The following is a 21,346-nucleotide window of genomic DNA, read 5'->3' on the forward strand; positions in this document are numbered from 1 at the left end:
AACGCCAGGGTCGGTCTTCTCTTTGTTTCTCTTCTTCTGAGCATCACAGAACTCCTCCAATCCTGAGGAAGACTTTTTCCTGCTCTCTCTGGCCATTTCTTTGGGTTTTGTGTCCACACCACACACAAAACAGTCTGAACTTTCTGTTGTGCTGTGTGTGTTAACCTGCCCCTAGAGAACTGTTCGCAGATAAGGCCCCAATAAATAAAAAGGGTTGAGGGTGGGTTTTGCTGATGCAGTCAGAACCTGCACAGGGTTCGAAAGGAATGAACTGATACTTTCTCCAACCACAAGATACATCGGTGTTGGTGAGGGGAACATGTAACATCTGGGATGTCTAAGATATTAATAACTTGCCCAGTGTTGTGCAGCAGAGTGAATGTTAGTACTCAGTCCGTGTAACACACAAAAGTACACATGCAATAGCATCCTTCATACATGCACCTGATATAACAAAGACCAAGAACCCCAGGTATGGGGACTCGACTGGCCTTTTACTGGGGAGAGTCGGTAGGCACTCTCCCCACAAGAGTACAGGCCTATGTCCCGTACTAGAATTATGCCTGCTCCACCATTTGTCACCACATATAATGGCAAGAGATAGCAGTGACCGCTCTCACCTAAAAGTAGGTAAATCCTTTGCATGTCTCTCTTGACATCAGGGCCCAGATCATGGGTTGACAATGCTGCGAAGGCAGCACCTCCAGTGGGCGTTCAAGATTGTCGAGCTCACAGAAGGAAAAATACAATAGGCTTTCTCGCAGCGTGCAGGAGCACGGATTCACAAAGCCATGCAGAGTACTTTCACCCCCAACCAGCCTGCAGTGACCCCACTTAGTCATCCAAGCACACTCTGGAACTTGAGATCAAAGACCATCACAATTGCAAAGCTCCCATCAGGGCATCCTAGTTGGGTACCATTGCATGGGTTGTGCGCTTCTGCACGATGAACATGCACTTTTCATGACGGAAGGTGTGAGACTGTATCCTTGTTCTGGAATATAGCAGTGCATAACCAATCTGTCCCTGTGACGTGAAGCATCTTACCGTGGCTGATGAGAACTCTTGGTTAATTTTACTTTTATCCGCACCTCTTCTGTTCTTCATTGCTGGGAGGGCGCAGTGGTGGTGCACGTGGATCAGCATGAATGACACCTCTTCTTTCCTTCCACAGATACAAATTGAGAAGCAAAAGGGGGAGATCCTTGGCATCGCCATTGTGGAGTCTGGCTGGGGTTCCATCCTGCCCACCGTAGTCATTGCCAATCTCATGCATGGTGGTCCAGCAGAGAAATCCGGGGAACTGAGCATTGGAGACCGGATCATGTCCATCAATGGGACGAGCCTGGTGGGGCTACCACTGGCCACATGTCAGAACATCGTCCGGGTGAGCATCCGATTACCCTGGGAAAAGGGGTGCAGTGAAGTCCTGTTTGGTCACAGTTCTGATTAGGATTTTGAGTGAGTGTTGGGGTACTATACGGTGTGAGATGTTGCCAACCTGTTCCAAAGTCTTTAAAGACCCAGCACAAAAGTACACATGCAATAGCATCCTTCATACATGCACCTGATATAACGAAGACCAAGAACCCCAGGTATGGGGCCTCTTCTGGCTCATCAACACAACCACATGCCTCTAACCATATTCTAATACAGATGTCCTGGTTTGTCTGGTCCAGTGTTAATTGCATAGAGTTGATCAGTAACGTGCATTCTTTTTTCAGGAGCTGAAGTCACTGAGGCACATCACACTGAGCATCGTGCACTGCCCCCCGGTCACCACAGCAATCATACGCCGTCCGGACTCCAAACATCAGCTAGGATTCTGCGTGGAGGACGGAATTGTGAGTATCCATTTGGAAACACCCGGTCAACATTGGAACTGCAAGGAAAAGCACCTCCAATTTAGCCCATTGCTAGACTGTGCTAAGAAAGAAGGAGAAACTTTACAGATCTCTAGGGAGGAGGTGAAGGATAGGGACTTTAGATCCCAGAAAGCTCAGAACATGATGGTTTGCCTTCCCGGTGTGAGAGTAGGCAAGAGTTCAAAGCTTCCATGATGTGTTGGTTAATTCCCAGAACAGCGAGGACGGATTTCTTAATCTGATTGCTGGGAACAAGCTAAGAGTTCCTCTGCAGGGCAAGGAGAGTTGTTAAAGGCCACTGTGAAAGAGAGGGGAGGTCTAGATCTAGCTGAATGAATTGTGGGAGGGGGGTAGCTGGGGTAGTTTTTTTATTTTCAGGAGAGAGATGGCCTAGATATTCTGGATGGGTGTGGCAGTGAGATCATGCATATTTGAATAGCATATCTTCAGCAAGAAGGAGATGGGGTCTCTTGGCTGGGGTGACATTTCACAAAGGTTTATTGTCATTCAACTCATGGGTACATAGTTTAGTGACCTAATGAGGATGAAAGGCCGAGTAGACTCACTGGCAATTAAACCAGTGGTCAATCATAGATCCTTGCAGTGGATCCATTATTCCACTGTGCCACCAGACCCAACTCTAGATCTCCTCCTGGGATTTCCAAGTCTCAGAACAATGTAGAGTTTAAGCGTCTTGGAGGTGTACAAAACAGGCATTTTAGATTTTCCAGATAAATCGAAGTTAAAGGAGTGTCTCAAACAGTGGTGTTCATGGTGCGACTTAACCGGGGAAATCGCATCCTGAACTAAATAGAAAGTCTATGGTTTTCCAAAATAGAATGTACAACGCTTTTGCATAATTCAGACCAATGGGGCAGAGCCGGGTAGCTGCAGAAGACTTCATACCATGCATTGCAGAGATAAAGGGGCCACCATACTAGGGGGTGGATGATTTTCAGGAATGGATGCCAGGTGTTCACCCAGAGAACCAACCAGGGGGAGGGTTGAAAGCAGCATTTTATTTCTTTTTTAATTATTTTGAGTGGCCATGTCTACACCCTTCAGTTTGAACAGTGGTCCTGCCTAATTTCCCCCCATTGATTAATCCCACTAAAAAAATCGGGGTGACCTCTATCGGTGTCCCATCTAAAGGAGGAGGCCACTGTGTGGTCCGGACCCTATGAGATACCGATATAAAGCCTCCATCTTGAAACCCTTTTAGCATTCTGTGGAAGTCCTGCTGCGATGATGATGATGATGGAGTAGTTTCTTACCTGTAACTCCAGTTCTGTAGTAGGGGTATCTCTGTTATAGTCATAATCTTGTGAATAATCCCGCCCATTTGCGCGGACCCCAGAGCAATCGAAATTGTCTCTTAAGAGGTCTTCTTCTGCAGCCCTGCATAGACACTTAAGAGAAAATCAAAGACAAATAATGCAGCCTAAAACTACAAGGCAACATTGGCCAGTACTTCATCCTGAAGTGAAAAGGATAGCCAAATGTCAAAATTTACACATTCTGCTTAGTTTCACACCTAGAGAAACTCCCCTTCACAAAAATCCTTTGAAATGATAGAGAGGAAGGGTTGGACAAACAAGCCCCCATACGCTGCCATTATATGTCTGGAAAAGGGATACCGTGCCTTTAAGGAACTCTTCAGAAACCCACGGTATCCCAGGATGCACAGCCAAAGGCCTTTTACTTTCAGTTCTTTTTGAAGGCGTATAAAGCCAGGCCTGTAGCATACAGTATATTATCATTTTCTCCACCGGGGAGGAGGGCGGGCGCTTATGACTATAACAGAGATACCCCTACTACAGAACTGGAGTTACAGGTAAGAAACTACTTCTGTATTAGGGGATCTCTGTGTATAGTCATAATCTAGTGAATAGAATGGTAAGCCCATCCCCACAAACCAAACTGGCGGTGGAGGAAAAAGACAACACCACTTCTGTGCAAACAGATTTCTCAACGAAGCCTGCCCAACCTGAGCATCTGCTCTGGCATCAGAGTCCAGACAGTAGTGTTTAGCAAAGGTATGGACTGACTTCCAAGTGGCAGCCCTACAGATATCTGCAATGGGAACATTACGTAGCAAAGCCGTTGTAGCCGCTTTGCACCTGGTGGAATGAGCCTTAGGCTTACCCCCTAAGGTTTTGTTAGCCTTTTGATAACATAACTGGATACAGGACACAATCCACCTAGAAATGGACGGTTTTGAAGTGGCAAGACCAGTCCTGACCGATCCATAATTGACAAAAAATTGGTCAGACCTACGAATGTCCTTGGTCTTATCCAAGTAGAATTTCAACACTCTTCTGACATCCAGGGAATGAAGAGACCTCTCCGCTGGAGTGGAAAGATGTTGAAAAAACGTAGGTAAAGTAATCGTCTGATTGACATGGAAATCAGAAATCACCTTAGGAAGGAACTTAGGGTGAGTACGCATCACAACCTTAGAAGCATGAAATACAGTATAAGGTTCTTGGCAACACAATGCCTGGATTTCACTCACCCTGCAGGCCAATGTAATAGCCACAAGGAAGGCTGCCTTCCAGGAAAAGTGCTGTAGTGAGCCCTTATGAAAAGGCTCCTTAATCAACCTTCACAGCACCACATTCAGCTCCCATGAAGGCAAAGGACGCCGAACAGGGGGAAACACTTTCTTCAATCCCTCCAAAAAATCTTTAATCACAGGAATCTGGAAGAAGGATGTTTGTGAAGTGCATTTCCTATATGCAGTTAATGCTGCGAGGTGAACCTTAATAGAATGGAAATTAAGGCCAGATTGTGCCAAATGCAAGAGGTATGGAAGGATGACATCTTACTTGCAGGTGGTAGGATCATAGTCCTTGGACGTGCACCAGATGCAGAACCTCTTCCACTTGTAGGCATAGGAAGTCCTTGTGGAATGTTCGCTTCGCCTCCTTGAGTATGTCCATTCAATCGGCAGGCAAATTCAGGTGTCCATATTGCACTATCTCAGGAGCCATGCCGCCAAACTCAACCATGAGAGGTTGGGGTGCACCATCTTCCCCCCGAACTTAGTGAGAAGGTCCGTCTGACACGGCAGCCGCAGGTGGGGTTGGAGAGACCGGTGGAGCAGGTCCGTGAACCACCACTGTCGAGGCCACTCTGGAGCTATGAGGATCATTCGTGCTCTGGACTGAGACAGTTTGAGGAGTACAGCCGGAATCAGGGTAATGGGTGGAAAAGCGTACAGAAAGCTGTTCGACCAGCTGATCCAGAGCGCATTCCCTAGAGTCCCCAGTTGCTAAAACCTGGAGGCGAAGTCGCTGCAGTTTCTGTTTTCGGTGGTGGCGAACAGATCTATTTCTGGAGTGCCCCATCTGTAGAAGATGTTTCCTAGCACCTAGTCGTTTAGAACCCACTCGTGGTTTTCTTGGACCAGCCTGCTGAGTGCGTCCGCCTGAGCATTCTGCACACCGGGCAGATGAGTAGCAGTTATCATCAGTCCTCTGGCTAGCAGCCAGTGTCAGATCGCCTGCGCTTCCTGTGACAGTGTGCGTGATCTCGAGCCCCCCTGCTTGTCGAGGTAATACATTGTGGTCATATTGTCCGTCTGCACAAGCAGGGAGTTGGTCTAGAAGGACAGATGAAAGGCCTTCAGTGCCAAGTGAACAGCTGAGTTCCAGAAAATTGATGTGATACGTGGATTCCGTCTGGGACCACGTTCCTTGGATCTGTAACTGGTCCGAATGCGCTCCCCAGCCATAGAGAGAGGCATCCGTCACGATAGTCTGAATGGGAATGTCCTTGTGGAATGGAACCCCCCTGGAGCAGATTCTCTGCGGAGCACCACCATCTCGGGGATTGTTGAGCGTGTAGAGACAGTCGGATCCTGTCGTCCCAGCTCCCTCGTGTCTGGTCCCACTGATCCTCCAGACACTCCTGCAGCAGCCTCATGTGGAGGCGTGCATGTGGCGTGAGGAAGATGCAAGAGGCCATCGACCCCAAAAGAGAAGACACTGTCCTCACTGAAGAGAAGAAGTCCTCACTGTCGTAGATGGAATGGACATGAGAGCCTGAGCCTTCCGAAGGATCGATAAGCGTCGCTCCTCCGAAGGAGAGACGAACGCTGAGAGAGTATTGATAGAGGCCCACAAGTACTGCAGGCACTGAACCGGAGTCGGAACAGACTTGGACATGTTTATGTGCAAACCCAGCTGGTTCAACAGAACGGCCGTCCTGTTGAAGTGCAGTTGTGCTTCCTGGAAGGTGGAGGCTTTGATCAATCAGTCGTCCAGGTACGGGTAGACAAACACCTTGTTCTTTCTCAGGTGCGCTGCCACCACTGCCATGCATTTTGAAAAAGTCCTGGGTGCAGACTTCAGTCCAAACGGTAGTACGGTGTACTGGTAGTGATTGGTGCCGACTAGAAAGCGCAGGAACCTCCGGTGTTTCCGTGCAATGGGCACATGGAAGTACGCATCCTGCAGATCTATTGTGCAAAGCCAGTCTCCTCTCTGCAGCAGAGGATAAATCTTGTGCAAAGACAGCATGCGAAACATCTCCCTGCGAATCCATTTGTTTGCTTGTCGCAAATCCAGAATGGGCCTGAACTCGTTCTTGTTTTTCTTGCGTACCAGAAAGAACCTAGAGTATAGACCCTTTGAGACAGAGGGACGTCTTCTATCGCCCTTTATCTTAACAGGGTATCGGCCTCCGCCTGAAGTTCGCGCAGTTGGTATTGCGAACGAACCGGCGGAATTGCTAGAGGAGGGCTGACGAAACGAAGACTGTATCCATTGCAAACAATATTCAGCACCCACTTGTCCTGAGTAATATTTCTCCACTCTGCCAAGTAATTTTGTATGCTTCCCCCCCCCCCCCACCCACCGGAGCGGGTAACGGACGAGGGGGAAGTAACACCTCAGGGCTTAGACCTGGCCGGGCCCTAGTTCGCAGAGGAGGACTGTTGGCCGCCTCTGACGCTTCTGGAAGGGCTGTCGCTGGTGCTGCTGCTGCTGGCCAGCTTGATGACCTTGCCCTCGCCTCTGGGAAGAGTACCGCTTCTGGAAAGGCCGGAAGGAATTCCGCTGCTCCTTTGGTTTCTCCAAACCAGCCGCCTTCAGAGTCACTACTTCCGCCTTCATGTGGGCCATTTCTTAATCCGCATGCGTCCCGTAGAGGGTCGACCCTGAAAATGGTAAATTCGCAATCCTCTGCTGCGCCTCTGGCTTGAGAGAGGTAAGGCGCAACCATGAATGGCGTCTCAAGTTGATGCCATGGCAGTACTCATGAGCAGCCAGGAGAGAGGCGTCTGCAGCCGAGCTGATGACTTGATTTGAGACCATCATGCACTCGTTCAGTATCTCCTGGAAGTCTTCTCGCCTATCCCTCGGGAGAAGCTCAATAAACTGTTGTAGGGACTCCCACAAGGAGCGGTCATAGCGACCCAAGAGCGCCGAAGCACTCGCCGCTTTCATCGAGGTGGCAGCTGTACCGCAGACTTTCCGTCCAGCAGAGTCCCACCTGACGGCTCTCCTTGTCCAGAGGGACCGTTGATGAAGGGGCAGTCGAATGCTGCTTCTTGGCCGCTGTCACGATCACAGAATCCGGGACAAGATCTGACCTCCAGAATGCCGGATCAGAATCCGGTGCCTGTACTTCTGAAGTCGAGATGGCGCCAACTTCACAGAGGCCGGCGTCAGAAACAGCTCCATGGCCGGTTCCTCCAGTCCTGGTACCAAAGACAGCAAGGGACGAGAGAGATGCCTTTTGTGCTCAAAGATCACATAGGTGAAAGGAGTGGGCACCGTCAGTGTGACCCCTAACTTCGCTGCCCCTCTCAGCAGCACATCTTGGAACGTAACAATGTCATCCACAGGTGACACTTTCTTAGGAGGAGAGTCGTACAACGTCGTACAACGTGGGAGAATACCTCCTGTCATTAGAAGAGCCCGTGTACTGGGACTGGGACCTTTCCCTCCGTCGCCGATGACGGGACCTGTTGAGGATCGACGCTCACTGCGAGAGCGATGCCTCCCTCTGGACCTAGACCTTAACCTCCTGGGTCTTGCAGGAACCGCCGGCTTTGGAGGCAGAGGAGTCTGAGCCAGAACCTCAGGCCGAGGCTGTGGAGGCTGGGGAAGTAGTGGCGGAGGAGGGGGAGGAGGCTTCGTTGGAGGCAGTGGAGGAAGTGAAGGAGGCGTAGGCGTCCTGGGCCTTGAGGGCGAGTAGGTCCAAGAATAATGAGATTCCGGTGACCTAGGCAATCTCCTCTTACGAGCAGGCCTCGGGGAGGATGCTCTGGAGGCAGACCTTTCTGTGAACGAGCGACGGTGCGGCAGCGACCGGAGACTCGCCAATGAAGATGACAGACTAACCACCGAGGTACTAGACACCGTCCTAGGCCTTGACTGTCTCCTAGACGTCGATTTTTCTCTCCTCGACATCTACCTCTTCGACTTCCCTTTTCTTGACGTCCATCTTCAAAACGTTGGCAAACTCCTCCACGTCAAAGGTCTTCTCCTCGACGTCGACTTGTCTCCTTGACGTCAATCTAAGCGTCGACGTTGACAGCGAACGGCGGTGTCGCCTCAACGGCGAGCGTCTTCGCCTACGTGACACATCACAATGTTGATGGTTTGTCTACGCCGGTGAATCCTCGACGTCGATCTCGTCCGAGGTCTCGGCGTCCTTCCCCTCTATGTCGAACTGCGACACCGCTTCAAACCAGAGCCCTGGGTTGACGGGGAGCATGTGGTGGTCATACCTCTCGACACCGACGTCATGAACGTCGACCGGGACCCCTGCCTTTTCTTGACTGGGGAGACCCCCAGAGGACGATGCACGGGCAGAGGACGAGGACAGGGACAGGGTCCCTCCATTCCCAGAAGTCCCACCTGGTTCCTGGTGTCTCCTCTGCTCCAGGCCTTGGAGACAAATCTTCTCCCTGTCACGCAGGGTCCTCCTGGAGAAAGGGTGATGGATTTCACAGGAGTCAGGGACATGGGTGGAAGGGAGGCAGAGTATACATACTCTGTGGGGGTCAGATTTAGCCTTCTTCCTGCCACTCAGGGCACTTGTCGAATAAAGCTGGCATTTGACCGAAAGAGGTGGCAAAACTGGCCAAAATGCACAGCAACTGGCAGAGAAAGACCCCAGACGTCGAGTGAAACACTCACAACACTGGAAAAGTGCAAAAAATTGAACTAATACCCAAAAAGGTAGCGCTCAATGCTCCAGGGTCCTACTAGCAGGAGCCGGAAAAAAGAACTGAAGTAAAAGGCCTTTGACTGTGCATCCTGGGATACCGAGGGTCTCAGTAGAGTTCCTTAAAGGCACGGTATCCATTTTCCAGGCACATAATGGCAGCCTATGGGGGCTTGTCTGTCCAACCCTTCCTCTCTATCATTTCAAAGGATTTTTGTGAAGGGGAGTTTCTCTGGGTGTGAAACTAAGCAGAATGTGTACATTTTGACATTTGGCTATCCTTTTCTTTTCAGGATGAAGTGCTGGCCAATGCAGCCTTGTAGTTTTAGGCTGCATTATTTGTCTTTGATTTTCTCTTAAGTGTCTACGCAGGACTGCAGAAGAAGACAACTTAAGAGACAATTTCGATTGCTCCGGGGTCCCCGCACATGGGCAGGACTATTTACAAGATTATGACTATACACACAGAGATCCCCTACTACAGAAATATGGTACCTTCCCATAATGTTCCCCTTGTCTTTGAGTTGACACAGAAGCACCTGCAGACTTTAAACAATTCACAAGGCCTTCAGAATAGAGGGTGTAGGTTTGAAAGAGACAAATTAAATTACACAAGGGAAAGTAATGAGCACCACTGAAAGGCAAGAGCGCAGCAGATGCTCTAACTCCACCCCAAGTCGCTTTGTCTGACCTTGCAACAGTTACTGTGCTCAACTTTTTGTTGCCTAGAGGCGTACCCGCCTCTTCCTTTCCACCCACTCTAGTATCTTCCTGGCACCGTTGCCAGGCAAAGATCCTTGCTGCACTCTGCGGAAGAACGGGAGGCTTTGTTGCTTCTGCACAAATGCAAAGAGATCATTAGACCTTCCCGACAAGCATGGGAGAGGATTTGCGAAGTTAACTAGGACTGTTAAATGATGAACAGTATTGGACTGGCCTGTTGGACAGTCTCGCACTGCCCGCTTGAAAGGGCCCATGTATGAGCTGTTTTTTCTGGCCCTAAGGGGCATTGACATACATGTGCGGTTGACAGGCTTTCAGCAGTTTTGTGTTTTTTGGTCCCAGACTACCTAACTGGCCAGTCCAACACTGTTGATGGAGGAAGGAGGCTTTTGTGGGGCTCTGTACTGATTTTCTATGTTGCCGGTGACACTGTTCCTTTCGAATTGCAATGTTTCTGCCATCCACTTAAAACTTCTAGTCTCGTGAGCATACTCCATGTTTTCTTTCACTTTCGATGTGTTGGCTGCAGAATTGACCGTGTGCCTTATCTCTGATGGTTTTGCTGTCTTTTGTCCCCAGCTTTCTCTCTAAAACCATATTACCTTTCTTGCTCACTGCCAAGTTGTCATTCAGAGATCAGCAGCCTCTCTCATCTAGTGACTTTTTCTCATCCTGCCTTTGTTAAGTTGTTTCCCTTTAATTTGTCTCTAATCTTGCTGTTTTAATTGTTTCTTCCCTTCAATTATTCTCTTGCTTAGTCAGTTCCTTTCTGCTTCTAACCGGGTGAGAGTGGCTTAAGGAGATGCACACTGCATTTTCAGATTTCAGAGAAACATTCCCACATGTAACTCTTCGCCACCTCCCATAGATTTGCAGCCTAATGCGAGGTGGGATAGCAGAGCGTGGAGGAATCCGGGTGGGTCATCGCATCATTGAGATAAATGACCAGAGCGTGGTGGCCACACCCCATGAGAAGATCATCCAGACTCTTATGAATGCTGTGGGAGAGGTGAGCACCATTGGGTCTGGGGAAGGTCATTGTGGTTGGGAGGGGGAACAAGTGTTGTGTAAGTGAAGGAGAGTTGTTTGCTCTGTCGGCTGGAACGAAGGGAAGGAAGAAAATAGATGGGTGTTGGGAGGAAAATGAACAGGTTCCGGCACAGACGCGAATGGTTGAATGAAAGTGAATGGGGGGGGGGGGGTCTGTGGAGTGGGTGAATGGCCTACTTCAGGGAGTGTTTAGGAGTGGGCTTAGCAAGTGGGTGAAGGACGGTCTGAGCAGGGCTTTCTAGGCAAGCAGAGGACAGGTGAGTAAGAGGCTGAGAAGGCCAAAATGTATTGGAAGCGAAGCAGACCAGTAAAGCATTTGAAGAAGAGATAAGTGCATGCTAGTGGGAGCAGATAAAAGCAGAGAGTATACGTGTTATTAATTAAATAAAACAAGACCGAAATGTGTGAATTAAGTACTGCTTTAGGGTTGAATTCAGCTAGGCTTTAGTGGAAGGACAAGCTGTAGTTGGTGAAGGGCTGGCTATCAATGCAAGCCAAGGAGGAAGGAATAGCTGGGTATTGGAGGGTAGAATCAGATCACCCGAACTAGGTGAGAGTGTCTATGCTGGAGCTGTTTGGACCTAATATGTATATGTGTAGACAAGCTATAGGTCATGGTAATAAGAAGAGAAGGACATTGTGTAGTTGAGGAAGGGTAGAGTATTACAGGACTGAAGTGAATAATTAGGTGATAGTACAGCAAGATGCATTATGGGTCTGAGTCTTGGCTTTACAACTCTACCTGGAATAGTCCCTGACTGGAGTCTTGGTCTTGCCTCCTGTAGGTTCATATAAAAACTATGCCAGCCTCTACGTACAGACTGCTGACCGGGCAGGAGCAACCAATATATCTATGAGAAATGAATATCCAGGCAGAGCACGGCCGGAGAACAGTAAACACCACCTACTAGTGTCATGGACTACCCAACCATCAGAAGGCTGTGTTATGAATTTTCCCCCCTTGTTCCTTGCGAGTGATAATCTACTGCCAACTGGACGAGATGCTCTAAAATACAAGCTGACTCCCGGAAAAACAGCATGGGTTCAGTATGGCTGCGGGTTCTCAGTGCATGCGGATACGTGCCTTTGGGACAAACCGTGTACTTTTACGGAGTTACAACAGTGCCTTCAGGTATTGCTGCAGAAGATGTGTTGCCACAATCCTTGCAACGGTTGTTGGTTCTATGGGCTACCCTGGCCCCTTGAATGGCGCTGACAAACGTGTGTGCTATGGACCAGGTGACCAGTGTTGTGCTCTCAGACTCATCTGCCTTATGTGGGTGCTATGCCAAGCCATGTGACCCATGAGGATGCTCAAATGTGGAGACCTTGGTTGGGGGCTATTAAAGACCATGGGACTAAGGAGGAGACTCAAACATTCGGACCTTGGCTGGGAGCTTAAGAGGCCATGTGAAATGTGTGGCACTCACACCCTGTTTCCCTTAAGAGAGCGCAACTACAGACCATGTGGATAGCGTGGGTGGTCTCACAGACCCTCTGCCGTTGCAGACAGTGACTCTTCTTCCTACTGATGTCAGGTCTTTGAAATGGAACATCATTCTGTGTGTCTCACTCTTGTATTACTAATTGAGCAATGAACACACCCTCCTTGCTAGTCCCAGGAGCAAACTGCGGGGGCATTAACTGTCCCATTTGCACAATCATTGGCCGTTTAATAATAAAAAACAAAACTAATATTGCATAAATTGACTGACTGTGTGATTGCCTCAGCCGCGCAATGTGATCTTGTTCTGAATATAAATCAGGGACATGTAATGTACTGGAAATCCAGGGGGTGAGAGTAGGTAGAAAGCAAATCTTGTGCAGGGAATGGCTGTTGCCGAGTGATCAGTCACCTGATATCGCAGAACTTGGCTTTGTTCTTAATCATGGCTTACAATAACCCACCATCAGTGGAAATGACTAACTTTTGTAACCTGTTAAGAGTATTGGATCCCACGACTATTCCAATTCTTCTGTGGAAGACTCGAAAAATGCGGTCCTCACCCTCTTGCCTCCCAGACACAAGAAGGTATCTGAGGGGCAGCAAAATCCTCACACTCCTATATATTTGTTTAATGTTTTGTTAAGATTCCGTATATGGGATTCCAGAGGTGTATACCAAAATTTCCACCTGTAGAATACACTCCGCCTCTACATACAGCAGACCGGTCTGTGGTTCCTGCAGAATCGAATGAATACGAAACTAAGATTCCTCAGTTAACTGTTGCAAAATAGAGGGAAGGCTACTCTGAGGAAACATAGGGACTCCAAAGGATGCCTTACCCCCTCCCTAAGCATGTGCCTATAGCCTTCTTTACTGATAGGACCACAAAACTGCTCATCCATCTTGTCAGTTTGAAATAAGTTGAGCTCCGTGCACAATGAACATTTAATGCAGTCTACGATCAGAAGTATTGTTGATGTTTCGACCCCTAGCAAACCATTTTATACAGGGTCTTCATCTGGACCAATTAGATATACTCTTATCTCAGCTGAACTATACATAGTCCCTTCTGCAGTCACTGCAGAAAAGCATCAGATCCTTTGGGGGATATGCTGTCCCCAGGCTCCACTTGAAGTTCGAATTGAAGTCGTACCTCTTTCAACATTCCTGTGTGTTAGTGGCATATATTTACTCTGAGAGTGTATTCTTATCTGTCCTGATGAAGACCATCTCTAAAATCAAAACATCAATGATATCTATGATTTTGGACTGCAAACAAAATTTGTAGTGTGCATGGAGGACAAATGGTAGCACATATCTCTGCCAAAATGTGTCCAGTTAACCCTGCAGCCACCAGCCCCATAGTTCTATCCAAGGGACAGAAAGGTGATGTCTCCTGTCAAAAGCTTTCTTCTCATGTGAACCTTCTTACTCAGGGAAGGCAGCGGAAATAGGAAAACATGTTGCAAGATGAAACCCCTTTATTGATTGCTTAAATTAGACCACAGTACTTATTTTGGATAAGGAGCTTTGTTCACAACCAAAAATAGTGGCTGCATTAGACACAGGGCAAATGGCTGCTGTGATTTCCATCTATTTACAGCGGGGAGTTTCACTCCAGTTATTGAATTTGTGTTTATTGAAGTTGGTAGGCAGATATATTGGTTTGTTTAGTTCATCATAGCAGATTCTATTAGAAATTTGGGGGTAGCGTATACCAGTCATTTTGTGGATCTTGTCACAGGTAACCTGGAACTAACAGAAGATCATGCTTTTATTTAGTCCTTTATATGACAGTGGGCTGCCAATCAAAATCTGCTTATATCCCTTGCTGTTAACGAAGAAGTCTTACCCAGGAGTTCCCTTTTAGGCACCCTACTCAATTGCAAATTGTTTCTCCGCCATCATCACAGGGTGGAGCTCGCTCCATCCACTGAATCTTTCAACTCAGAGTAGCTTTAGTTGACTTTTTGCACAGGTAATTTGAGCGACAAATTGGTTCCTGCTATACAAAATCTTAAATATTGTATGGTTCGGCTACTGCCAAGGCATAGCAGAATCCAGGTGACATGGACCAGAAATTCCTTGATCATATAGAACTGAAAAAGAGTGTAGCTGTCATGTGTTACCATCCTAAATCGACCAAAAATTATTAGAGTAGAATATATGGTGTTACGGTTTCATTATACACAAGCACAGATAAAAAAAGTAAATATAGATTACAAAATTCTGGACGACCTGTACTCTTGACAGAACTGTTTGATCGATTGCAAGAGGTCACAACCGAAGTTAGCTAATTGTATGATATAACAGCTTCTGATATCAATTGCTGTAATATCAGGTCTTAGTCAGAGTAGAATCATAGGTTTTGAATGACTGCCAAATTAGATGGAGTAGTCACAGCAGAACATTTTGGGGGTGCAGTGGAGTTGGCCTACACCATCCTTGCCCTGCTACTTGTCAGATCTGTTTGTCTCAGTCGTCCAAGTAAATGCATTATTAAACTCATGGGTTTCTTATTCCATCCTTTTAACCACTTGAACTACCCTGCAAGACCCCAGCCAGCAACTGAATGTGGACATGAAGCACCTGTAGAGCCAGTGTACAAATTACTTTAGCTCATGTTTGCACAATTTACTCTAGTATGCATATACCACCATCAGACTTCTCTTGAATCCTGCAAATTATTTCGATGCCCAATAGATCATTTTGTAGTGGGTTAGAAGCCCATTTAAAAAAAACATGGTGTTTGCAAGCAGTGGGGGTGAGGAACCAGTCGGAGTCACCTGGACCGCTGAAAAGTTAAAATAAGTAATTATGAAAAATAAAATAGGCCCCTGGTCCTGGCCACTGAAAGGTACTACCTTCTCGGTGGGTGACAATGCTTGGTCAGAAGTCTGCTGCAGAAGAAAAACAAGCATTTACAATGCAACGGTTTCGCCTTTGTAAAAGTTAGAGCTATTGGCATTGTAAATGACAAATGTTTTATTTATGTGTTAGTTTTGAAAACAGATAAATAAATGGCATTGTCATTTACAATGCCAATAGCTTAATCTCTCGCAAATGCGAGACCTATTGCATTTGCACCCACACGCACACACACAGAGAGCCACCCACACACACACAAAGAGCCACCCACACACAGAGCCACCCACACACAGAGCCACCTACAAAAAAAAAAGCTAGCCACACAGACAGAGCCCCAACACACACAGAGCCCCAACACACACAGTACAGAAAATAAGTTGAGGACTGTGCACCAACGCTCTGTAATGAATACACATTTGCAGGCAGCTGCACACTGTAAAGAATGCATGCTTATTTTGTACATATATATTCAACCTAGCTCGTTCACAAATTGTAAGCACTCTGCTATGTGACCTATACTGAGCAGACCTATGTCACCAAAATACACTGCAAGCACCCACCTATGTAGCCTATGATGTGCAGTTCAACGACCATACCCTACACATGAAGCTTTATACCAAAACACACTGCATGCCCAGGCCCGTCACCCACGATACACAGTGGAAAATCAGCTAAACCAGCTGGAAAACAAAAACTTAGCTGCCAACCACAATACTTTTCTGAGCACGCTGACATCTGTGTCATACTGAGCACTCAGCTTACAGCCACGGGGCATTACGCACATCAACCTAGAGTACAAAACAGAATGCAATCACATACAGTAAACTGCTCGCTATCTGTCGCAAACTGACCAAATCCAATTGTCATACATGATACACGCAAATCCAGGTGTGACTTACAGCAAACTACAGCCGGCTCTTGCTAACTTTTCTACGCAGTGCACAACCAGTTGTTACTATTTTTGCACAGGAACCTGCTATGATCTGTACAATGCAAGCAGTTGTTACTTTACTTTATGTTCATCCATGTGTCACCCATATCATAGTATGCACAGCTGGATGACAACCACTGTGCAGACAGATGTCACTAATGGTGCACAATCAGCTGTCACTCCTAGTACACTGCACAGCCAGATGTCACCTGTAAAATGTACGACTAGGAGTTGCCTACAGTAACTGTTCCCAACCAGCTTCCAACAGTGGACAATCAATCGTCATAAGCAGCACACTTACCCGCCGTCCACAGTACAGCTGTCACCTATAGTCCAATTACACAGCCAGCTGTCACCCACCAAACACAGTCATCACTACAGTACACTGGGCCGGGCAAGTGCTGTGAACTGCAATCCACTGCACATCCAGGAGACACGGACAGCGGGGGGGGAGGGGGCGGGAACGGGCACACGGACAGCGGGAGGGGGGGTGGGAACGGGCACACGGACAGCGGGAGGGGGGCGGGAACGGGCACACGGACAGCCGGAGGGGGGGCGGGAACAAGCACACGGACAGCGGGAGGGGGGCGGGGAAGTATGCTTTCATCAGCATGGACAACTTGAGTGTATGAGGGAGGGAAGCAGCAGCATGAACAACTGGAGGGTGTGAGGGAGGAAAGCAGCAGCATAGACAACTGAAGAAAGGGAAGTAGCATCAAGGAAAACTCGAGGGACAAGCAGCATGGACAACAGGAGGGTGGGAGGAAAGCAGCAGCATGGACAACAGGCAGGTTGGAGGGAGGGAAGCAGCAGTATATACAACAGGAGGGTGGAGAGGTTTAAGCAGCAGCATGGACAACTGGAATGTGGGAGGGAAGCAGCAGCATAGACAAGGGGAGGGTGGGGGGATTTAGGCAGCAGCATGGACTACAGTAGGGTGTAAGGGAGGGAAGCATCAGCATGGACAACGGATGGGTGGGAGGGACGCTAAGCAGTAGCATGGACAACGGGAGGGTGGGAGGTGGGAAGCTGCAGCATGGACAACAGGGTGGTGGGAGGGGGAAGCTGCAACATGGCCAACGGAAGGGTGGGAGGTGGGAAGCTGCAGCATGGATAACAGGGTGGTGGGAGGGGGAAGCTGCAGCATGGACAACGGGAGGGTGGGAGGGAGGGAAAGAAGGAATGAGGGAAGCAGCAGCACGGACCACGGGAGGGTGGGAGGGAAGCAGCAGTACAGACAACAGGAGGGAGCAACACTGACAATGAGCAGCACAACGACGGAAAGAAAAACATCAACATAGCGCTCGATTTCTTGCAGTGTCTAAAATGTGGCCACATCTTGACTGCATCCAGTGACATACAACTTTTCTCCGTTTAGTGACAAGACCTTGCTTCGAAAAGTAATAATAAATAAATGATACATCTACGCCTACCTCCCTCTCTCTAGGTCGGTACTTCCACTAATCAAAGTAGCCTCGGGCCATAGTTTACGTCTAAGGCAGTGATCCAAGAAGTCAACTGAAGCCTGTGAATACAGAACAGTCCTTGACAAACGTGCCCAATCACGGGGGTAAAAACAATTCCCTCGCTTATACACCCCCAAAGTACTGTTGACCACCCTGAGTACGCACTGAGCTAACGAACACTTACTCTGTGCGCGCTGAAACAAATCAGCCGGCAATTCCTCACTGGCTCCACGTCACGCCGTCCGATCGTGTCCAACAGTTACTGAGCGCACGCACGTGGATAAATACGTGGGCGGTTCTCTACTCACATCAAATCGGAACGCCCAGCAAAAGCAGGGACAAAGAAAGAGGACTGAATCCTGCAGCGGCCGAGCCAACTAAAAATAGTTAAAATAAAATAAAAAGGAGCCCGGGGGAGCAAAACGTGTCGGGCGCTGTTAATATAAATTACAAAGCACAGACATACAATAAAGAACAATAAAGTTGGTTCTAAAAAAGAAGCTCGCCCACCAAGAACTGCATCCTGAATCCTGGCGAGGCTCCAACCAACGGCGGCGCAGCTCACGGGGACAGGCCCACTGCAGCGGCCAATCAGAGCGCGCCTCTGCCGACGAGCCTCCGAAAAGCCACCAATGCGGTCGCAGCCCCTTCGTGCCTCGGCCAAGGTGCCGAGCAGCTGCCGGTTGACCCCCGGGCGGGACGGGATACCACTATTTGTGAGGACACGGGGGGGGGGGTCGGGAGAGGACGAGGGGGGCGGGCGGGAGAGGACGAGGGGGGCGGGAAAGGACACGGACGTCGGGAGGGAGGCGGGGAAACGTGGGGACGGCGGGAGGAGGGACACAAGGCAGGACAGCAGCAAGCACGGCCCGGCCGGACCAGACTCGGGGGCGTTCCCGGCGTCGCGTGACGTCGCCAAAGAATCTCGGGAACGCCCCCGTGTCTGGTCCGGCATTGATGGACAGGCCCCTCGTCCAATGGCTAGGCTCCATTTATGGAGCTAGCAAATGGGACGGGGGGGGCGTGTTCCAGAGTGCTTACTGTACTCAATAGATTTCTCTGGAGGAGGAGCCTAACGGCTCCGTCCCCCAGCGAAACCTAAAAAACGAATGGCTCTAGTGGCCAATCCATTGTGCATGTTGTATAATTGTAGTGGGTGGAGCAAAATGTAATTGACAGTTGAAGCAACCAATGGATTAACAGGGCTGGCTGAAACCCCCTTATAGTACATACTTATTATATTATGAATTTTTATCAAAATCAAAAGGTCTTGCTAAATCCAGACCTAAAAAGACATCACTGTAATGTTCTGCACCAACAGGCCCAGGGTCTGAAAAAAGTTGATCTAAAAGAGAGAAAAAGGAAGTCCTCTTCCATGAGATTGGGGGCAGGTGGTGGAAATTTGGGGGGGTGGATAGTGATGGGGTGTGGATAGTGATGGAGGCTTATTGTGGATCTGAGAATGTAAACCATATCTCAGAAACCAAACTTCCAACACAGGTTGTTAACTGTAAGCCTGTTCTTTCTTAAAGAGGTCTTGCGTGCATCTCAAAGTGCTTGCTTTCATATTCCTATACATGCAAAACCAAAAGATTTCTACATATACGGTTGTAATCTTTTGGTTAAAACCAGCATGCTGTGCATATCTAGTGGCTCCTAGTCCTCCGCAGGCAGGACACTTGACGCACAAACTTATACCTGGTAATAAGCCCATACATTCACTTCCATTACTCAAGCTCATACATTAAGAATGCTGGCAACGACTTATCCACACAGGTATTCCTGTGAGCTCAAAAACATCCTCTCTAAAGTAGAGATAGGTTGCAACTTGCACCATGTTGAATGCAAAAAGGTTTGTAAGAAGGATCATACTTAAACACCCTGTCAAACTGGCCACCAGTCCGAGCAAGCGGAAAACCTCAAACAATTTGGACTTGAGAGCGCACAAGAATTTTGTAAGATACGACTTAAAAGTAGTTAAAAGACAGGTAGCGAAAGTATTCATAGCCCACAAAGTACGAATTTCGAGAGAGGCCAAAACTCAAATGATGTAGCCTCTCAAAGTCCATCTGCTGGCGGATCGTGTCTCAGATCAAAACAAAATAAGGCATAGCGGACACACACACACACTGGTGATTCCCATGGTTGGCATGAGTACCAGTTTTATTCTGTTCCATGTTTCACAGTTCCCTGAGAAATGTAGGTTTCATTGTGATAGCAACAAACCACGCCGCAGAGTTTCCCATTGTAAGGGCTGGTATGATTATTCAGACCAAATCGGCAGCAAGGTGATTTAAATTATATGGCAAAAATGCAAATTATGTAGTACATTCACTGGAAGTACTCGTTTTATCTTTTTCAGCTAAAAGCAACAACCTTTGTGAAATCTGAGAAAATATTGACAAATATAATAAATCTATGAGGATGTAGTAAACTCTGTAACCACAGTGTCACACTAATCCACTGGACCTCGCTATTGTGTATTTTGTCAGCAATTAATTTCTGAAAGTTAAACAAAACCTAAACACTTTAGTTCCAAACAAGTCTGCGGTTTGCTGCACTTTGAAGAAAACTGCTTTTTTTCCAAGCTAAATTCATCAAAAGGCCAATGATAAATTAGACCCTTTCCCCTAAAAATGAGTGTTAACGGGCCCTGCCTGCAATCACCGGCTCAAATAAAGTACTGGGTACTAGTAAAGATAGAGAGTGGGGAATCAAGAAAACAAACTTCCCAGCATGATTTCAGACTAATCAAAAAGTCGCTAACATAATGAATACAAATTACCTCATTTTTTTTGGACTTGGTGGGAGAGGCAGAACTTGGCTCAAGGTTCGTGTCAAAGATTAAATGCAGTATACAAAAATAAATGTAAAAATTCATTTTTAATTTATCACAAACATGAAAATATTTTATTATCATTTATTACAAATAAACAGAACACGTATTGGTGGGGTGTGTATATATACACAGAATTAAACTTTGCTCTCCAGATTGAAGACACTGCAGCTCGTGCTGGTGATTTAAGATATGGAGCTCATTTAGTCTTTAAAAAAAAAATCCCAGGCACTCCCTTGAAAGAAGGCACCGAGGCAATTCCATGTATTTACAACCGTTCAAAGGTCCTGTGCTCGCGTGTCCCAACTTGCTCGTAAGAAATCTTTCCGCTGATGTAACACCAACGTGCAGCTCCAGAACTGATCTTCCACCAGAGGTGCTTCAACATTTGATTTTTGGTTCTTGTTTAATAAAAATAAAAAAAGGCATTAAAAAATCCTTGCTTAAAAAACGTTTTCCTGAAGTGGTTAAATCCTTTTAGACTCATCGGCATGTGCAATATATTCCTCTAAGCCTTGTACCGCTTGCTTTTTCTCCTTACGACAACCGGTTGTACGAAGTGTTATGAGATACATTGTCAAATTTCCCTGCTGTGGTATGAGGAGCTTGTCATGGTTGTACATCCAAGGGGCCCAAGTGGTACTGTTTACTCCTATCTTGTCCCTCCATGACTCAAAGAGAGACCGGTTCAGGCCAGCGAGGCGCGGGCTGGCCCAACACCAAACCCCAAGGCACTGTGGAGTGATGAAGGCTTCCGCATGGTTTCTTGCCATAGTATTCATCAGTCTGGTCCCGTGTTAGGAAGGCAGTTCTACCAAGCACAACGGTGAATAGAATCCCCCAGCAGCGGCTAGGGTTAGAGGTCAGTTGCTGGCCCTCCCCAGCTATACTCTTCCTCCTCATCCTCTTCTCCCGAGCTGTAGCTCCTGGCTCGGTTGAACTTCTTCTTCAAGGCATCATGTTCGTATTCTCTAGCGGGGG

At 47.7% G+C, this 21,346-nt stretch overlaps 2 protein-coding genes across 3 annotated transcripts in view; one reads left to right on the plus strand and one right to left on the minus strand.

Moving 5' to 3' along the window:
* Positions 1-12,523, plus strand: part of APBA3 (amyloid beta precursor protein binding family A member 3) — a 51,019-nt gene extending 38,496 nt beyond the window's left edge. The window contains exons 8-11 of the mRNA XM_086947104.1: positions 1,175-1,387; positions 1,725-1,844; positions 10,636-10,776; positions 11,603-12,523. Coding sequence (XP_086803230.1) covers positions 1,175-1,387; positions 1,725-1,844; positions 10,636-10,776; positions 11,603-11,674 — 546 coding nt within the window. The 3' untranslated portion in view covers positions 11,675-12,523. The remainder of the gene's footprint in view (positions 1-1,174; positions 1,388-1,724; positions 1,845-10,635; positions 10,777-11,602) is intronic.
* Positions 12,524-20,409: 7,886 nt separating this feature from the next.
* The window catches only part of TJP3 (tight junction protein 3), a 69,797-nt gene continuing 68,860 nt past the window's right edge, over positions 20,410-21,346 (minus strand). For both annotated transcript variants that reach the window (XM_086947107.1, XM_086947106.1), the window contains exon 21: positions 20,410-21,336. In XM_086947107.1, coding sequence (XP_086803233.1) covers positions 21,222-21,336 — 115 coding nt within the window. In that variant the 3' untranslated portion in view covers positions 20,410-21,221. The remainder of the gene's footprint in view (positions 21,337-21,346) is intronic.

The sequence above is a fragment of the Lissotriton vulgaris genome, chromosome 12, assembly GCF_964263255.1.
Source record: "Lissotriton vulgaris chromosome 12, aLisVul1.2, whole genome shotgun sequence".
In the NCBI taxonomy this organism is placed as follows: domain Eukaryota; kingdom Metazoa; phylum Chordata; class Amphibia; order Caudata; family Salamandridae; genus Lissotriton; species Lissotriton vulgaris.